At 33.8% G+C, this 15636-nt stretch overlaps 3 protein-coding genes across 3 annotated transcripts in view; 1 reads left to right on the top strand and 2 right to left on the bottom strand.

Moving 5' to 3' along the window:
• LOC108573773 (nucleosome-remodeling factor subunit NURF301) overlaps window positions 1-3193 on the bottom strand; it is a 13858-nt gene extending 10665 nt beyond the window's left edge. Inside the window, exons 1-2 of the mRNA XM_017936251.1 lie at window positions 3118-3193; window positions 59-1122 (exon numbers count right to left, since the gene is read on the bottom strand). Coding sequence (XP_017791740.1) covers window positions 59-1109 — 1051 coding nt within the window. The 5' untranslated portion in view covers window positions 1110-1122; window positions 3118-3193. The remainder of the gene's footprint in view (window positions 1-58; window positions 1123-3117) is intronic.
• Window positions 2710-4838, top strand: LOC108573714. Its single transcript, XM_017936187.1, has 4 exons — window positions 2710-3042; window positions 3929-4078; window positions 4161-4371; window positions 4474-4838. The coding sequence occupies exons 1-4, from the start codon at window positions 2860-2862 to the stop codon at window positions 4836-4838; spliced, it is 909 nt and encodes a 302-aa protein (XP_017791676.1). The 5' UTR covers window positions 2710-2859.
• Window positions 4839-6931: 2093 nt separating this feature from the next.
• The window catches only part of LOC108573730 (protein sidekick), a 72288-nt gene continuing 63583 nt past the window's right edge, over window positions 6932-15636 (bottom strand). The window contains exons 9-30 of the mRNA XM_017936204.1: window positions 15394-15504; window positions 14368-14487; window positions 14131-14286; window positions 13917-14043; window positions 13523-13824; window positions 13265-13450; window positions 11893-13187; window positions 11550-11778; window positions 11175-11477; window positions 10915-11095; window positions 10625-10840; window positions 10356-10552; window positions 10089-10285; window positions 9775-10014; window positions 9484-9681; window positions 9269-9410; window positions 8923-9201; window positions 8691-8711; window positions 8003-8160; window positions 7773-7935; window positions 7372-7700; window positions 6932-7282 (exon numbers count right to left, since the gene is read on the bottom strand). Coding sequence (XP_017791693.1) covers window positions 7040-7282; window positions 7372-7700; window positions 7773-7935; window positions 8003-8160; window positions 8691-8711; window positions 8923-9201; window positions 9269-9410; window positions 9484-9681; window positions 9775-10014; window positions 10089-10285; window positions 10356-10552; window positions 10625-10840; window positions 10915-11095; window positions 11175-11477; window positions 11550-11778; window positions 11893-13187; window positions 13265-13450; window positions 13523-13824; window positions 13917-14043; window positions 14131-14286; window positions 14368-14487; window positions 15394-15504 — 5393 coding nt within the window. The 3' untranslated portion in view covers window positions 6932-7039. The remainder of the gene's footprint in view (window positions 7283-7371; window positions 7701-7772; window positions 7936-8002; window positions 8161-8690; window positions 8712-8922; window positions 9202-9268; window positions 9411-9483; window positions 9682-9774; window positions 10015-10088; window positions 10286-10355; window positions 10553-10624; window positions 10841-10914; window positions 11096-11174; window positions 11478-11549; window positions 11779-11892; window positions 13188-13264; window positions 13451-13522; window positions 13825-13916; window positions 14044-14130; window positions 14287-14367; window positions 14488-15393; window positions 15505-15636) is intronic.

Here is a 15636-nt window from a genome sequence, read left to right on the forward strand (position 1 = left end):
TTGAAAATTTATATATATTTAAAGAAAAATATAAAAGAAACAAAATAACATGAAATACCATTTAGTGTACCTTCATGCAGGAGGTCTTCTCTTACTGGATTTGTAATCAAAAACTGATCTGTCAAAAATTGTAGCACCTTGATTCTATCTTCAACAGATGTGAAAGGATATTCGCAGGTTGATAAAATATTTAAAATATTTTGATCAAAGGCCTTGTCACTTTCTACATACGAGCGTAACACCTCTGGCCAAGTCATAGAATCCACAAAATATAAACTAACATTTACAGAGTCTTTTTGGTCAAGAGGACCAAAATGTGTCTGCTGAGAATCTTCTTCTCTGAGAAGAGCTTTAATAAGCATAATATGTATTTCAGCCAGCAAATTAGTTTGATCTTCACACATAAGTGCAGCGCAAAAATCTTCAAACCTAAAGGCTGAAAGGCGTATTAAGGTGCGGAAATGTCTCAATACTTCATAAATAGATAAAGATGGCATAACAAGTTCTCTAGGGACTAATAGGTCGTCAGATGATTTAGGTAAGTTTAACTGTGGCAGTTCCCTGTTCTGGAGCCAGAGTGGTTCTGGACTTGGCGGCCTTTGCTGACTAAGGAGTGTCTTACGAGGTGTGCCACTAGTAGTACTATAACTGGAAAGGGAAAAGTCACTGTCACTGGAAGGATCAGGTTCTTCTATACTTTCAGATGAGTCTACATCGCTTTGTAGAAGATCCTCTTCAACTTCGCTTTTTTCACTAGACTCATCACCAAAATCCGAGCCATAATGATACTCTGAGTCATGATAGTCAACATTTGGATTGTAACCTCGGCGTTGATAAACACCAGAACCCGAGTGACCACCTTTTCGCGAATGTCTGTCTTTGGGGCCTCGCGATTTTCGAGTTCGTGTACTTCGTCTGCTTTCCTCGCTTTCGACTGGCGATGACGGTCTTGAGGGTGTCGGTGTACTTGGCTGCGAGTTTGGCGTTTCTGTTCCCTTGTTTTGTAAATATTTCGGTTTCTTCATAAGATGATATTGAAACTTTTTGGGCCTTTCCATGACCACCGATTTCGGGGGTCGGCCCCGTCTCTTTGACCCTCTCCCCGTCATTGTTTGTCACGCACTGTCAACGAAATGGCACTTACTTAACACGTGGTTTGTGGAAACGCGCGCTTGTAAACAAATACAAATGACATCGTAGCAATGAAATGGAACCCATGTTTGTACTCTGATCTTTGCGCCATTTTTCGGCTACGGTCACGTGACCAAACACAATTCTTTCATGATTAACGTTTCGGTACGATCTTGCGTGGCTTCTACTTTTCTGTCAAGGAACGATTCTCACTTTTCCGTAACGATAAGAACTTGTTTTACTACCAATAACGACCAAAATAAGTACAGAATCATTCACTGACGCGAATGTAAGGGGAATTTACAATATCTGATCCTTTAAGAGAGCGCTGTTCCAATTGGTTCATCGAATCGCCGCCATGTCTGGCCTCGAATGCATCTACTCGAAAAGTAGACGAAATCTCTGATGAAATTTTCCTTCTTTGTATTTGCAACAATCTGCAGCTCGACACGTCTCTCTCGTTTGAGTTTTAGTAAGATTCATGCAATTTAGAAACCAATTAATTGCTTTTTAATTTCACACGAAACGAACAGAGGATCCAATCGCTTTCACCGTAACTATACAAGATCCTGTCACATCAACAATAGGTGGCGACATGCGCGGTTACAAGAACGCGATTCTAACCGCACTTCCGATAAATGTTTTTTTCCCTTCTTCTCTTTCTGTATTATTCACAATAATTCGTATTTTAATCTACCACACCTCTTACTTTAAATAGATTGTGCAGTTAATTCGCATGAACGACCAAACAAGTTCGCTATTACCCGCAAGAGAGAAATCTAACCTTAGTACTAGAGAAGCTTCGACAGAGGACACCACTTTATTTCCAATTTGTACGTCGTTTGGTCGGTACACATTTTTTAACTTGGAGCACAGTCGAGGTTGAAGTATCATACTAACTAAAAATTAATGTTATTCATATAAAATAAAAAAATTTTGATATGTTTGCTGTGTAATTTATTTAATAACAAATATCAATTAATTTAAAAGAAATAAGCGACGAACGCGACATCTTCCTAATTAAAACTAAAATTCTGTCCAGTTTAAACACAGATCTTGCATAATTTTTTCTTTTAATATATACTTCACTGCTAACAGTATTTTCTTCGTTTTAGAAAAATACATGTTTCATTAAAATAAGAATTTTGTAAAAACTGTATTCTTTAATGTATTTAATAAGCAGAAAAATATTTATAGAAGTTACCAGTTAAACATTTATATACATACTATACAATATTATGATGAATTGAATTTTATTAAACACTTATATAAACAATATAACGATTAAATAAGAATCGAAAAGCATGAATTATAAATAAAAAATTATACAAACAATTTTGCACACATATTGATAATGTATTGCCAAAGTTATTCCCCCAGATGAATAAGGGAGCAATCCAACTTTAATTAGCCACTTTCAAACTTGCGAAAGAATAATTTTAAAAGCATAATATGTAGAAAGGTTTGTTAAACATATTATCACAATAAACATAAAATTCTCATATGATGTAATTTCACCAAAAATTATGGCGCCATCTTTAAAACGGATGTCAGTAGTTGGAAAACATTAGCGCCAGCATGAAAGCACGACGGAGACAAGGGGGATCAAAGAAAAATGGCCGCCTAGCGAAAATCGAGAAATACGAAAGACGAACGAGAGTGTGACGATCGAATGTGAATACGAACCGACGGTTTTTTTTACGACTTAATCTCGGAAGAATTAACGAAATGCGCAACGAAATGACGATGTATACGTTGAAACCGATTGTTTCCCTGCCACAAACGTTGTATCATAGAAAAACGATGTATGAAATGCGAAATATTCATGAAGAACGATCAACAGACGACCATACGGAAGCCGAGAACAAGATCGTACCCGATATCACTGAGCAGGTTATCAGCTTTTTAAAGGTTTTCATCATTTCTGTTATCCTGCCGACGTGAAAAAACACGGTACTAGTTAACTAGAAACAACGGTTTACTCACGCGTTTATTAAGCATGGTAGCTTCGAATATTTCTTCTGTCTCGAGCTTGTTGTGCATGACTCCTCCCAAAATTTCCACAAGCACTAATCACGATCGACCGGGAATATGGTTCTACAGGCTTGATCGATGCTTGCCCCTCCAATTTTTCATCTAACAGGACACTACGCGGCTACGATACGTGAAAAATTCAGTTTGCTCGAAGGATAAGCGGGAACGCGTTGATAATTATTATAGAAGAAGGGCAAGCTTACTAAATTAGAACTGCACTGAAAGCTACAAAGTACAGTTGTATAACCAAACACACGTAAAACCTAACCCAGTAAAAAGATGTGTGTATCTTATAGCTGTTTACTGGCATTAATCAACAATGTTAGTGGTGGAACTGTCAAATCTACAATCCATGACCCTGTGTTTTTAGATTTTTTTTATAAAGTGAAACTAGTAAAATGTCCATCTTATATTTAGTGTTGTTAATGTTAACTAACTTGAATAAAAGTTTACATTTTCATTATAAAATTTATTGTTGTAAGAATCATAATAAATTGTAATGTTTAGATTGTGATCGATCAGTAATTATAATGATGTGCAATAATTTAAATATGTTTTGTCTTGTAAAATATACTTCCTTGGTGGTGTTGTTTTGGAAACAGAAATATTTGTTTCAATTTACTCGTAACGTTTAAGTTCCAATTAATAAATCTTGTGTAGTAATACCCAATAATTCTGAGGTTATTTCTCTTATTAGGTTTTATACTTGAGTAAACTGTAACTTTTCATATTACATGTATCTTAAAGAAGTATTTTATTTCAGAGTCCATTGCCAGAGTATAATGCATTAGAAATAAGGCAAGAAAAGATATTGGAACAGCTTGCAGAACTTAAAAAACAAGTTTTAACGCTTTCTGATTTCTTAAAACAAACTAATCAAGTTTTACTAGTTGATGAAAAACCTAAATGTCAGGTAATATCAATATACAATAAAATTTTATTCATTTAAATGAAAAATCAAGATAAGTGTAATTGATTAATATTGATTTTTATAGGAGACAATTGATGTGAATCTTATAATTAATGTGAATCCAAAAAGACCACCTTATTTTATATCTGCATTACAAAAAATATGGACGGACACTGACATTAAAGTACAAACTTATGTTCATTCAAGTGTTAGTCAAGAAGGGCCCATTAGTTATCAATCAACCACAACTTCTTCTAGGAAAAATATTATTAATTTATCAGTGATCTGGAAAGATGGTATGTAAATTATATTTAGGGATATTTTACCAGTAAATAATTATATTTTATGGTTATATTATGAAGTGTTAATATATTGTTTATGAATAACTTTATTTCCAGTTGAAGATCTTGAACTTGTATCTGGTCTACATAATTATCATATAATTGGTGAAACAAATTTCCTAAGGTATTTAAGTAGGTTAATAGATTCACATAATTATGAAAATTCTTTCTGTGTAGAAAAAGTAAATTTGACCGATACCATATTAGATTTATGTCATAGTATACATTTTGAAAAATCATCAAAGAAACAGCAAGAAATATTGCTGTTAATAGCTAGTAAGGTAGATACAAATTGGTCTGATAAAAAGACACCTGATGTAGCAGACATTGTTGCATGGTGTACAATTAAACAAATTTTTCCAAAGAAATATCCATCAAAACTAAATAAGTGGTTTGCTGCATGTGAAAAACTTCTTACATAAATAAAAATCTCTTATTAAAACATTTATTATTTATTTTTATGAACACAGTTTCCATCATTTTTAAAATATTCCAAAACTTAGCAAATATCATTGGCCAAAATTATAGAAAACAGTGCCAATAAGACTATATAAATTTTAGTAAAAGATTAACATGTACTTGGAATACCTTGTACAAGTATTAAATCCCCTATTAGTACATAAAAATGTGGATAAAAACAATTTTATTCTTGAACTAATGTTTATTGGCAGTGTTACAGAAATGATTATATTTTCATTTCTGAGAAGAAAAAGTGCTGCTTTTGATACAGGACAGTAATGATTGATGATTGATGCTAACAGATAGTAAAATTAATACTATATAATCAGTAAAAACTAGAAAGCAAGTTTTATAATACAAAGAGAAATGTAATCATAAGTATAAAAATGTAACTATTTTTAATAGTAAATGTTTATCAAACAACTTGCGATCTAGTTTATGACACATATTAATCACAATTTTTAGATAGTAATTGATATTATGGCTATGATTAATTAAAATCAACCACCAAATTAAAAGTTTAGATAGAATTTATCAACCTTTCATTTTCATCAACCAACTACAATCAGTAACTAAATATAATAGAATTATAGCTGCCATCACTTAAATTGTTTAATTATTTTCATCCATTTGAAATCATTTTCATTTTTATTTTCGTTAAGATTGTCGAAGAATATTCTTAAAAATTTATTTTATGATCACTACGATTTCTTAACATTTTGTTTATACCATTTCTATGATTTTGTATTATAAAATTATTGTTAAGTGAAGAAAAACATTTCATATACATATCAATATCAGTCTGAAATGTTTTTCGCATTTAAAACAGTATTTTTTGCTATGGAAGAATTACATTGAATAAATGCATTATGGTAAAAAAATTACTGTCCTAAATTGAATAAATCTGTGTATGATACTCTTTTACAATACTGTAAATGTAATATTATATACTACAAATGAGTTAATGATACTGTTGAGAATTAAATAGATTGCATACATTCTTTATATGCAAATGTTGATGCACTAAAGCCAGATTGCTTTTTTGTTATACGATTTAAAAAAAAAATAATGAAGATAATGGATAAGTATCTATTCAAAAAAGATAAATACGTGTTGTTCAATGATTATTTAGCATAAAATTTTATCTTATGTTGCCTAAGCTGTGCACTAAATGTACAAGTGTCGTATCAGTATTCGCTATTTCGTAACTTACATAAGTTTTATGTACATTATACATCATAATATTAAAAACGAAGTCACTTATAAATAGAAATGCACGCAGTCGCATTTTATGTAAACGCTTGTGTTTACTATTTACTCAGTACAATAATGTTCTCAGACTCATCTTTAATCTATGAAAGTTATTCAAAATTGATATGATAGGCCCGATTGTGAACTGTTTATAAATCTAAATTGATGTCTTATATCGTATAACTTTCATTTATAGCACAAATCTCAATTAGAAACATTGAATTAGAAAATTTAAAAGAAATACTGTGTTCAGTATATTTGTTGAATATGTAGATATATGTTTGAAACAAAGATTTTAATTTCATTGTAGTATTAAAATATTGTTAGTAATAGAATTATTCTATTGCATTTTTAATATGTTATATTAACAAATCGGTGTGAACAAAGTACCCTTTTTACAATTGATAAAATGCATAAGCATTACGTTATTCGAGATCCATGCAATATTTTGTCTCAACTCCACTTAATAAAAGTAAAAAATATTCATTGTACACATTATGACCTTATCTAAAATTATAAATAATATGTATCTCAATATATCACAATATGGTGGTGCCAGAAGCATATTAAAGTTACTATACGAAGTATCAGCGTGCGTGAAACACTCGTGAATTCGTGCTTCAACATAAGTCTTTAACTCTGTGTACTTCAATTATAGTGTTGAGCTATTAAAATTCTAACTAATCTACTTTATGAAAACGATCAAAATTTTAATAACCAGTCTCTTCCTGCACATGTCTAGCAATTTTTAAATCTCTTCCTTAAATCATTATTTTATCCAAGTGTTTCAAAACCAATTGTCGCTCAGCATAAATTTATTTTAGCTTAATCGCATAACGATTACAAGTGTCGTTATGCTAAATCGGCACCCTATCTACTTAATAAAAGCTTTAATTCTTTATTATAAAACGAATTATACGAATGACGAGAAACCAGGTAACGGTGCTCTCGACCTTGCCATATTGTTCATAATAATTTGACCGCCATTTAAACTGACAACAGCACTACCTTCAGGCTCAGAATCAGTGTACGATGAATAATTTCTAACTGGTTTTTGACGCTTCCACGACTGTCTTAAAGAATCATTAACATTAGCGTAATGATTTACGAAGGAATGTGGATCCGATTGTACACTTTCATTCTCACTTTCAGATCCCTGTAATACAAAATATAACAAAATGAATATCTGACGTGTTATACACGTCTTATTTATATTTATGGAAAAACAAGAAAAAAAACATTTACCTGTGAATCTGTTGAACTAATTTCAGAAGGTTTTTCTGTAACACTACTATCATCAGGATTTTCGTCGTACCCCTTAAGACTTTCTTCGTCGCTATGATAAGCAACCGAAGCTGGCGAGGGTCTAGGAGGCGATTTACCTAACATTGTTGGAGGAGGAGGATGCATAGATTTTCTTGCTAAAGTGTTTCTTTTAGCTAAAGTGCCACAAGCATTAGCCATATTCATAACACCACCGCCTCCTTGTCTCGATCTATAAAGTTCTAAGTCAGATTCTTGTCTATCATCTGTATCCATTGCCATAGATTCTTCAAGTGTCTTTTGTGCTTCTTCTAAAACAATTGTTTCATTATTATTCATTCCTATTACTTGTGTCTAGTTTACTTATGTTTGTTATAGCTTACGTTTATATTTGTAACTTTTGCTTTTCACGCATAGCACCGCTATGACCATAATAATAATTATAATGGATGCAGCAGCTAAAGTAACCATAAACCAAGTTTGTCTATAGAATGGTTTGTGTTGTAAATATGCATATTCAAGATATAGCTTTGATGGAGTTAAAATCTAAAAAAAATATACATCATTAGCATGTGATGTACGAAAATAATCATGCAAATATCTACAAGTTTACCGTTTCTGTAGAATATGCTGGATAACTGATTCCGTAACGATTGTATGATATTACTCTGAATAGATAGGACGTGGATGGAAGTAAATTTTGATAAGATACAGAATATTCCGTCAATGGTCCATTGCTACTACGTACTATAGTTTGCCACCGACTGTCATCTATAATTACAAATATAGTAACGCTTACATGATTTCAATAATAAGTTTGAAATGCAACTGAAAACTTCAGCAGGTTTTCTTATAATTGTATACTACAAGAAAAAAGAATATATTTTGTCCTCTTTTTTCTATTTTTTTAATAATAATAATTGAAAACTTGCGAAGTTATGTTGTATATTCTATATTACATGTTTTAAGGGCAATAATGAAGTATTAGATGTAGGAACTGGAAAGTTGAAACTGTAGGAATACCGTTATCTAACAAGTCAAACTTCAGCTATTCACTTATTACGGTAAATTATAGCAGCATTCAAAGTTAAGATGTTTTATGAACTTCTAACTGAATTCATGGAAATGTCATGCTATGACATCATCATGCAATCAACAATACGAATACCACTAAACAAATATAATCACAGATTAATTACAAACAGGAAGCCATATTTTAACACTAACAAATCATATTTAACTGTTGAGACCATCTAACATAATAATCGACGCTCAATATATTTACGTGCATTGACACTTACAATGCTGCCACTCTTCCATTGCTATATGATTATAAAAAAGGCAGTATTAGTAATCCAAGTAGTACTATCCGTAATTTTATGTTTATAATAGTCGAAACGAAAATAATTAGGAAGTTACATTATTGTTTTCTATCTTGTATTCACATACACATATTTTTTATAAAACACAGGTTTTTTTTCATAAATTTAGCGATCTTCATTTCAATTTTAAAGTATTTTATACTATATTTACCTTTTCGGCGTGTTTCAATATAGTATCCTAGAATAGGTCCTTTCCCAGAAGCCCCATTAGCCCATTGTAATTCAACACTGGATACTGTTTTGGTAACAGCAAGATTGCTAGGTGCCATTGGCGAACCTTCTTGTGGACCTGTCGTAACATTTCCGGATATAGGTGGACCAAAATCTATGGTTTGCGCTCGGACCATAAACGTGTACGTTTCTTCTTCTTCCAAAGGTTGGATCAATAAGCTTGTTTCTGTTACTTTTTGTTTAACTTGCTTACTAAAACCTTGAGCAACATGGAACATTATATATGAGTAACAGTATTGAAATAATTTTAATATTAGAACACGTACGATCATTTTGCTCTGCTGTTTCATAAGTAACGATGTAACCAACTATTTCTCCATTTCGTAATTTTGGAGCTTCCCAAGAAACACGAAGACTAGTCATTGTAATTTCTGTAAACTGTAGATTATGCGGTGGTCCAGGTATATCCTGTAAATAAAATGAAACATATTTTTAGAGAAAATGTACCAGATACGAATTGTTTATTTATTATAAAAGTTACCTGTTTAGTTCTGACAGTGATAGGCGGAGTCCGCGGACCATCGCCAGCAGGATTGAATGCTAATACTTGAATACGATATTCTGTATATTTATCTAAGAATACTAAGCTATGCGTTAAGTATGACGCTGGTACAACTTCTATTTCTTCCTCTTGTTTGTTCTCCAATTCTTGAGGAGAATCAGTAACTAAATAGAAAATCTACAATAAGAAATATTAATAAATATACTTAAACAATTTAGTTAAAACAATAAAACGTTATATTATATATATTAGTGGTAATGATAATTGTACTTTATATCCCAATAAATCTCCATTTTGCATATTAGCTTGGGGTGGTTTCCAGCGCAAATGAACTTCGGTAGAAGAAATTGGTTCTGCTTTTAGATATTGTGGTTCTCCTGTAGGAACTGCTTCTCCTACATACACAGTTACTGGAGGACTTGATGGACCTTCTCCTTCAGAATTGAAGGGCAGAACTATCACTTCGTAATACCTATCCTCTGCTAAATCGCTTAAAACAATTTTCGTAGCCTACGATTGAGAAAAAGTTAGTACTGAGTTATTATTTATAGCTAATTCCTTTTACCTATAAGGATATTTATTACCTTTATTCCTAAAATCTCTTCCTTCGGCGTATCTTGAAGAGCTGTTGGAAAATCAGAAACTGGTTGATAAACGACACGATAACCACCTGTTTCGTGATCTCCGCTCCAGTATACTTCATCTATTGCGGTCCAATGAACTTCTATACTAGATGTTGTTATTGGAACAACTTTTAATCCAGTAACCCCTCGAGATGGTGCTATAAATTCATATTGCAATAAATTCTACATTTTTATCCGATAATTTAAGTACAAAGATATTTGATGTACCTGCTGGTAAAGTTTGAACTTGGACAGATTCTGTACTCCAAGCTGAAGGACCAATATCATTAGTTGCTTGTATTCGAAATTGATAAAGTGTGAAAGGTTTCAAATTATTCGCTGTATATGATGTTAAAATTGGTTCTACCCTCTCGGGAATAGTTTGAAATGGTCCTGAATTTTCTGATTGTTGTACTGTATAATATCTACAAAAAAAGAAAGTATTTTATATGGAGCATATAATATATGGTACCTAATATGTTATATGGTACCTATACCTTAATGGAGCAAACCCGTCACGACCAGGTGTCCAAGTAAACGTTATTTGTCTACTTTGTACTTGTGATCTGCTAACTTGTGGCATCGATGGTGCCTGAGGGCGTTCCCTGTTATTTGTAGTAAAAACAAGAGCATACGCTGTTTTACCCCAACCTAGCCTCGTTTGTGCCGTTACCGAGAACATGTAATACTTTTCCGGTTCTAATCCAGTTGCCCTGGAAGATATAAAAAAAAAAACAAATTTCATATTGATTTCTAATACTTATATCAAACGTATTATTAAATATACCTAAAAGTTCTATCTGACGCAGGAAATTCTTTAGAAAATTGATGATCTTGACTGTTATTTAGATGAAACATAACTTTATAGGCAAGAATCTCTCCGTTTGGATCATCTGGAGTGTCCCAAATAATACGGGCAGTGGTAAAGCTTACATCAGGAAATGATACATTCGATGGAGGTCCAGGTGCTAAAATAATTTTAATATATTTATCTATTATTACATAAAAGAATTATAATTACGATAATAAGGCGATGGTAAGCCTTACCATCTTCAAAGGTTTGTACTCTAACTGGCGGAGTACTTAGAGTACCATCGCCAAGTCTTGTATAAGCTAGAACTTGTATGTGATATTGAACAAATTTTCGAAGTTCTGTTAAAGTTGTTGTAAAAGTCGTATTGCTAGGAATGTTTTTATACTGGAATGCTGATCTAGCATTTGCACCATAATAAACTTTGAACCCTTCTATTTGTCCATTTTGATGTTCTATGGGGACATCACCCCATCTTACTAATATAGTCGTGGAAGATGTTGCATTAGCTTCCACATTAACGGGTCCCATCGAAGGAACTTAAAACGAAAAATCATACATTACGAATGTGACATTATTTTTTTAAGCGAATGTGCAAAATGCACATTTACCTGATTCGCGAGTTCTTTCAACAGCTTTGGGACTTAATGTAGATGACCCGACGTCATTAAGTGCTTGCATCACAACTTCGTAAAGAGCATACTCTTCTGTATTTTCTAAAATATAGGAATTTGCTGTATGATCCTCTATCGTTATACTTTTTGACTTGTTCGTCCGAACTTCGGTATAAGTAACATTATACCCCCTTGGATTTCCATACCATTCTATCTGCTGTAATGGCTATTAAAAAGAGTAAATAAATAAAAAACATGCCTTAGTAAATAACGAAAAAATTATTATTAGTTAAAAGAACCAAGTGTAAATTTTTGCATATTGTTAAAAATAAAAACTTACAATCCATCTAACGCGCAATTCTGTGGCGCTCATTGCACGAACCGTAACATTCCTAGGAGGATGTGACGGCGGTGCTTGAATTGTTTGAAACTCTTTCGTTGGTTCGGAAGGTTCAGAAGCACCGACGACGTTGTTAGCGATTAATCGTAGTTTATATTGCATAAATGGAATTAGGCCACCTACGGTGATTGTACTAGCATCAGGATCTGAGACTTCGTATATGTTGTACCATGTTGTGTTTCGAGTGGTTTGTGCTTGCACCGTCCACTTTGTGATAGACGAATTACCATCGAAACCCGGTGTAAATTGGAGAACAACGGAGAACGCGTCTATATTAGACAGTGCTAATTTAGTAGGTGGTTCAGGGAGAACAGGCTCAACGCCTGATTGAATAACAGCTACTCTTGCTTTTCCAGAACCCACTGAAGTCCATGCAACAACTTCAAATCTATAATGTGTCATTGCTTGTAAGTGTTCGATTTTAGCAGAGAGAACGTCTGCCGTGAAGTTTTCTACTCGTTGAGAATCTGGTACATCTTTAATCATATATTTTAATTGATAGAGAGTAAGAATTCCGTTGATCTCTTGCGGAGGACCCCACTTAACGGTAAGGGAGCGATCGCTTATATTCTCGAATTGTAGATTGTCTACTTCTTCAGGTACGTCTTCGCGCGTACGAATTTGAACGGGAGTACTTTTCTCGCCGTCACCCGGATCGGTGAAGCATAACACGGTTATGTTGTACAACATGTATTTTTTCAAACCGGTCATAATGGCACTTTGTTCTGCAAGAGGATCGAATAAACTAGGTGGCACGGTCATCGACTTGTATTCATTTGCTTCTGTAAAGTTGCGGTCAATCCAGGCTTGTAGTTTATAACCCTGATTTATTCCATTAATCTTTTGCGGATTCGGAGGTTTCCACCAGACCTTTATCGATGTTGAATTAATGGCTTTCACCTTTACGTTTGTTGGCGGAGCTTCTGGTACTCCTTCCTTAGTTTTAATTTTCAAACCGTCTGTGAATATTCCAACACCTTTGTCATTGTACGCTGCTATTTGCACGATATAGTCCTTCCACGTGATTAAGTCGGTAATAAGATAATTCTTTTGTGCTTCATTCGTAATGTTCTGTATTGTCCAAGGATTGTCGTTGTAACCGTACAATCTATATCTTAACATGTATCCTAAAATATGGCCGTTTCGATATTCTTCTAATGGAAGCTGCCATTGCGTTATTATCTCTGAGGATGATCGAGCGGAACCAACGAATCCTACCGGTGGTCCGCTTGGTGCTACAATAAGGTTTGACAATTTAATAAAAATTTAAAAAAATCATCGAGTATAGTGAAAATTATATAGCTATACTCACGCTCTTGAGGAAGAATTACCACGTTACTAGGATCTGAAGGAGGTCCTTCGCCAACGCTATTTTCTGCGGTCACTCGAAACTGATACGTAGCAGCTGCTTTCAAATTGTTCAATAACACCCAACGATTTTCTGCCGAAACGTTATTGCACTCGGTGATCCAATTTAGTGCAGTGTCAGGTATTGGTCCTATATAAACGAGATAACAAGTGATAAACGTGTGCTTAATCGTTCATTAAACTATATCTTATATCGGCTTACCGAGATCGGACACTTCTCGTCTTTGAACGATAAATTTTTTCGTTGGACTATTACCATCGAAACCTGGTACCCAAGTGACGTTTATAGTGCGAGGAGAAATTCGTTCGACTCGACTGGCCAGTACATTTATCGGTGCAAATGGCAATTCGATTACACTGAGCCGAGCAGAGCGAGTCTCGTTGCCTCCTGGAGAAACTACGGAACACATGTATTCACCTACATCAGAAGCACGAACGGCGGCTATTTCCAATGTACCATCGTTGCGCATTTTTACTCTCTGACTGGCCTGAGTATTTATCACTCTGCAGAAGCAATAAGTATAGGGCAAATTATTGATATTCGTTTGAACAGTGAATTTCATTTCTAAATGTTGTATTAATTCAACTGTACATACTGTGTATTGTGGAACCAAGCTATATCAAACAGAACGCTTGGGTCGTTGGATACTTTACACTGTAATTCAGCAGTATAGCCAAGAAGAACGGATGTATCAACAGGTGGTTGAACAATTTGCGTACGAACTGAAACGAATTGTATATTTATAATAGAAATACCTGTACATAAAATTCATCGCTTATGCTACAATGTTTTTCAAGTATTCTACTTACCTAAAACCGTAAGATAACCCGAGCCATTTACCGAACCAGCCTCGTTAGCTCTTACACAGGTATATTTTCCGGCGTCGTTTGGCTTTACGGCAGCGATTAAAAGATCCCCGTTATCTAAAACTTGTACTCTTCCGGCAATTTCCACGGGAATCGTATCTATGGATCAACGAAAATCATTCGTTGATTTTCCACATATTGTACGTTAAACGTTAATTCTTTTAACCATTGATGGCTCACCGTTATAAATCCATGTAGTGTTAGGTATCGGTGCTGCTACAGCATTACACGTTATCGTTGCATCTTTTCCATCTAATATTGTCAGATTTTGTGGACCGTTTTCCATGATCGGTCCAGACGCTGAAAGCATCAAGTACATTAATATCCTGCTTCCGAGCAACGAGAATTGTTCACATGCAGATAAAAAGAGGCAGAAACAATCGATCACAAAAAAAAAAAAATGAAGTAAACTTCTCCCATTTCAGTGTTTTCCAATATATCCATTCATCGACGTTTTTTCATCGTCGAATAAAACAATTAGTACACGAATGAAAAAAAAAATTTAGAAACAGTCTACTGGCAACGCGATATCGTTTATTTGCGTACAATGGAAAACGCTGAATTTACCCCATACCTGATAATAATCGATAATAATCAATACTGAAACTTTATTTTCACTAAAAGTCCAAATTATGTATACTCTAGAGTATAACTACGGAGATAACTAGTCTTTAAAGTGTATCTATCTGTTTTACAGTATGTCTTCCTAATCTAGAAACGTGCTGTTCGCGACATTTCTGTCAATTATGACGTAAATACGTGCAAATGTTTAAAGATAATTCACTCTAATGAATCGGACGACGTCGATGTAAAAAGTATGTTAATTCTTTTACCTCCCAAAGTAAGAAGCAATGTATGTCATTGTGTACTGCGTTTTTACTACCAAAGATATTCTCTGTCTGTACTAATATTAAAGACACTACACAAGTCTCACGTATACTCATTTAACATGTCGAATATGTACTTCTAAAAACAAATTGTCCAAGGAGTAACGTGTTCTGCACACAAACGGACCATCGTGCTTAGCATATGTATGTATACATGTATCGACTATACTACCGGAGAAAAAAGAAAACACGGATATAGCTGATAAAAGCAAACATTGGTGGTGTGATATGCATTCTTCAAGCATGTGCCTAGGATAATTTAAAAAAGAAAAAAAAAAAGAGGTGGGTATTTCGTGGCGACTTGTCATTAGAATCTTACTGTCTGGATATTGAGAGAACTTAAAACGGCGATCAGATTGGCGAACTCTGACTACATTGTAGCCAGCTGCCCAGCGGACAACTCTGTTTTTCACTCTGCTCTCTAATCCTTCTGCCCCACAAAAAACACGTTATTTATGATAAGTACAAACAAACATTGTTCAACTAACGAAACAAAAAAAAAAACAAATAAATTATAATATCTTTTACGATTTTGCGTAGCCCACCAGGGGTTACATACTAA

Source organism: Habropoda laboriosa, unplaced genomic scaffold (assembly GCF_001263275.1).
Source record: "Habropoda laboriosa isolate 0110345459 unplaced genomic scaffold, ASM126327v1 scaffold126, whole genome shotgun sequence".
In the NCBI taxonomy this organism is placed as follows: domain Eukaryota; kingdom Metazoa; phylum Arthropoda; class Insecta; order Hymenoptera; family Apidae; genus Habropoda; species Habropoda laboriosa.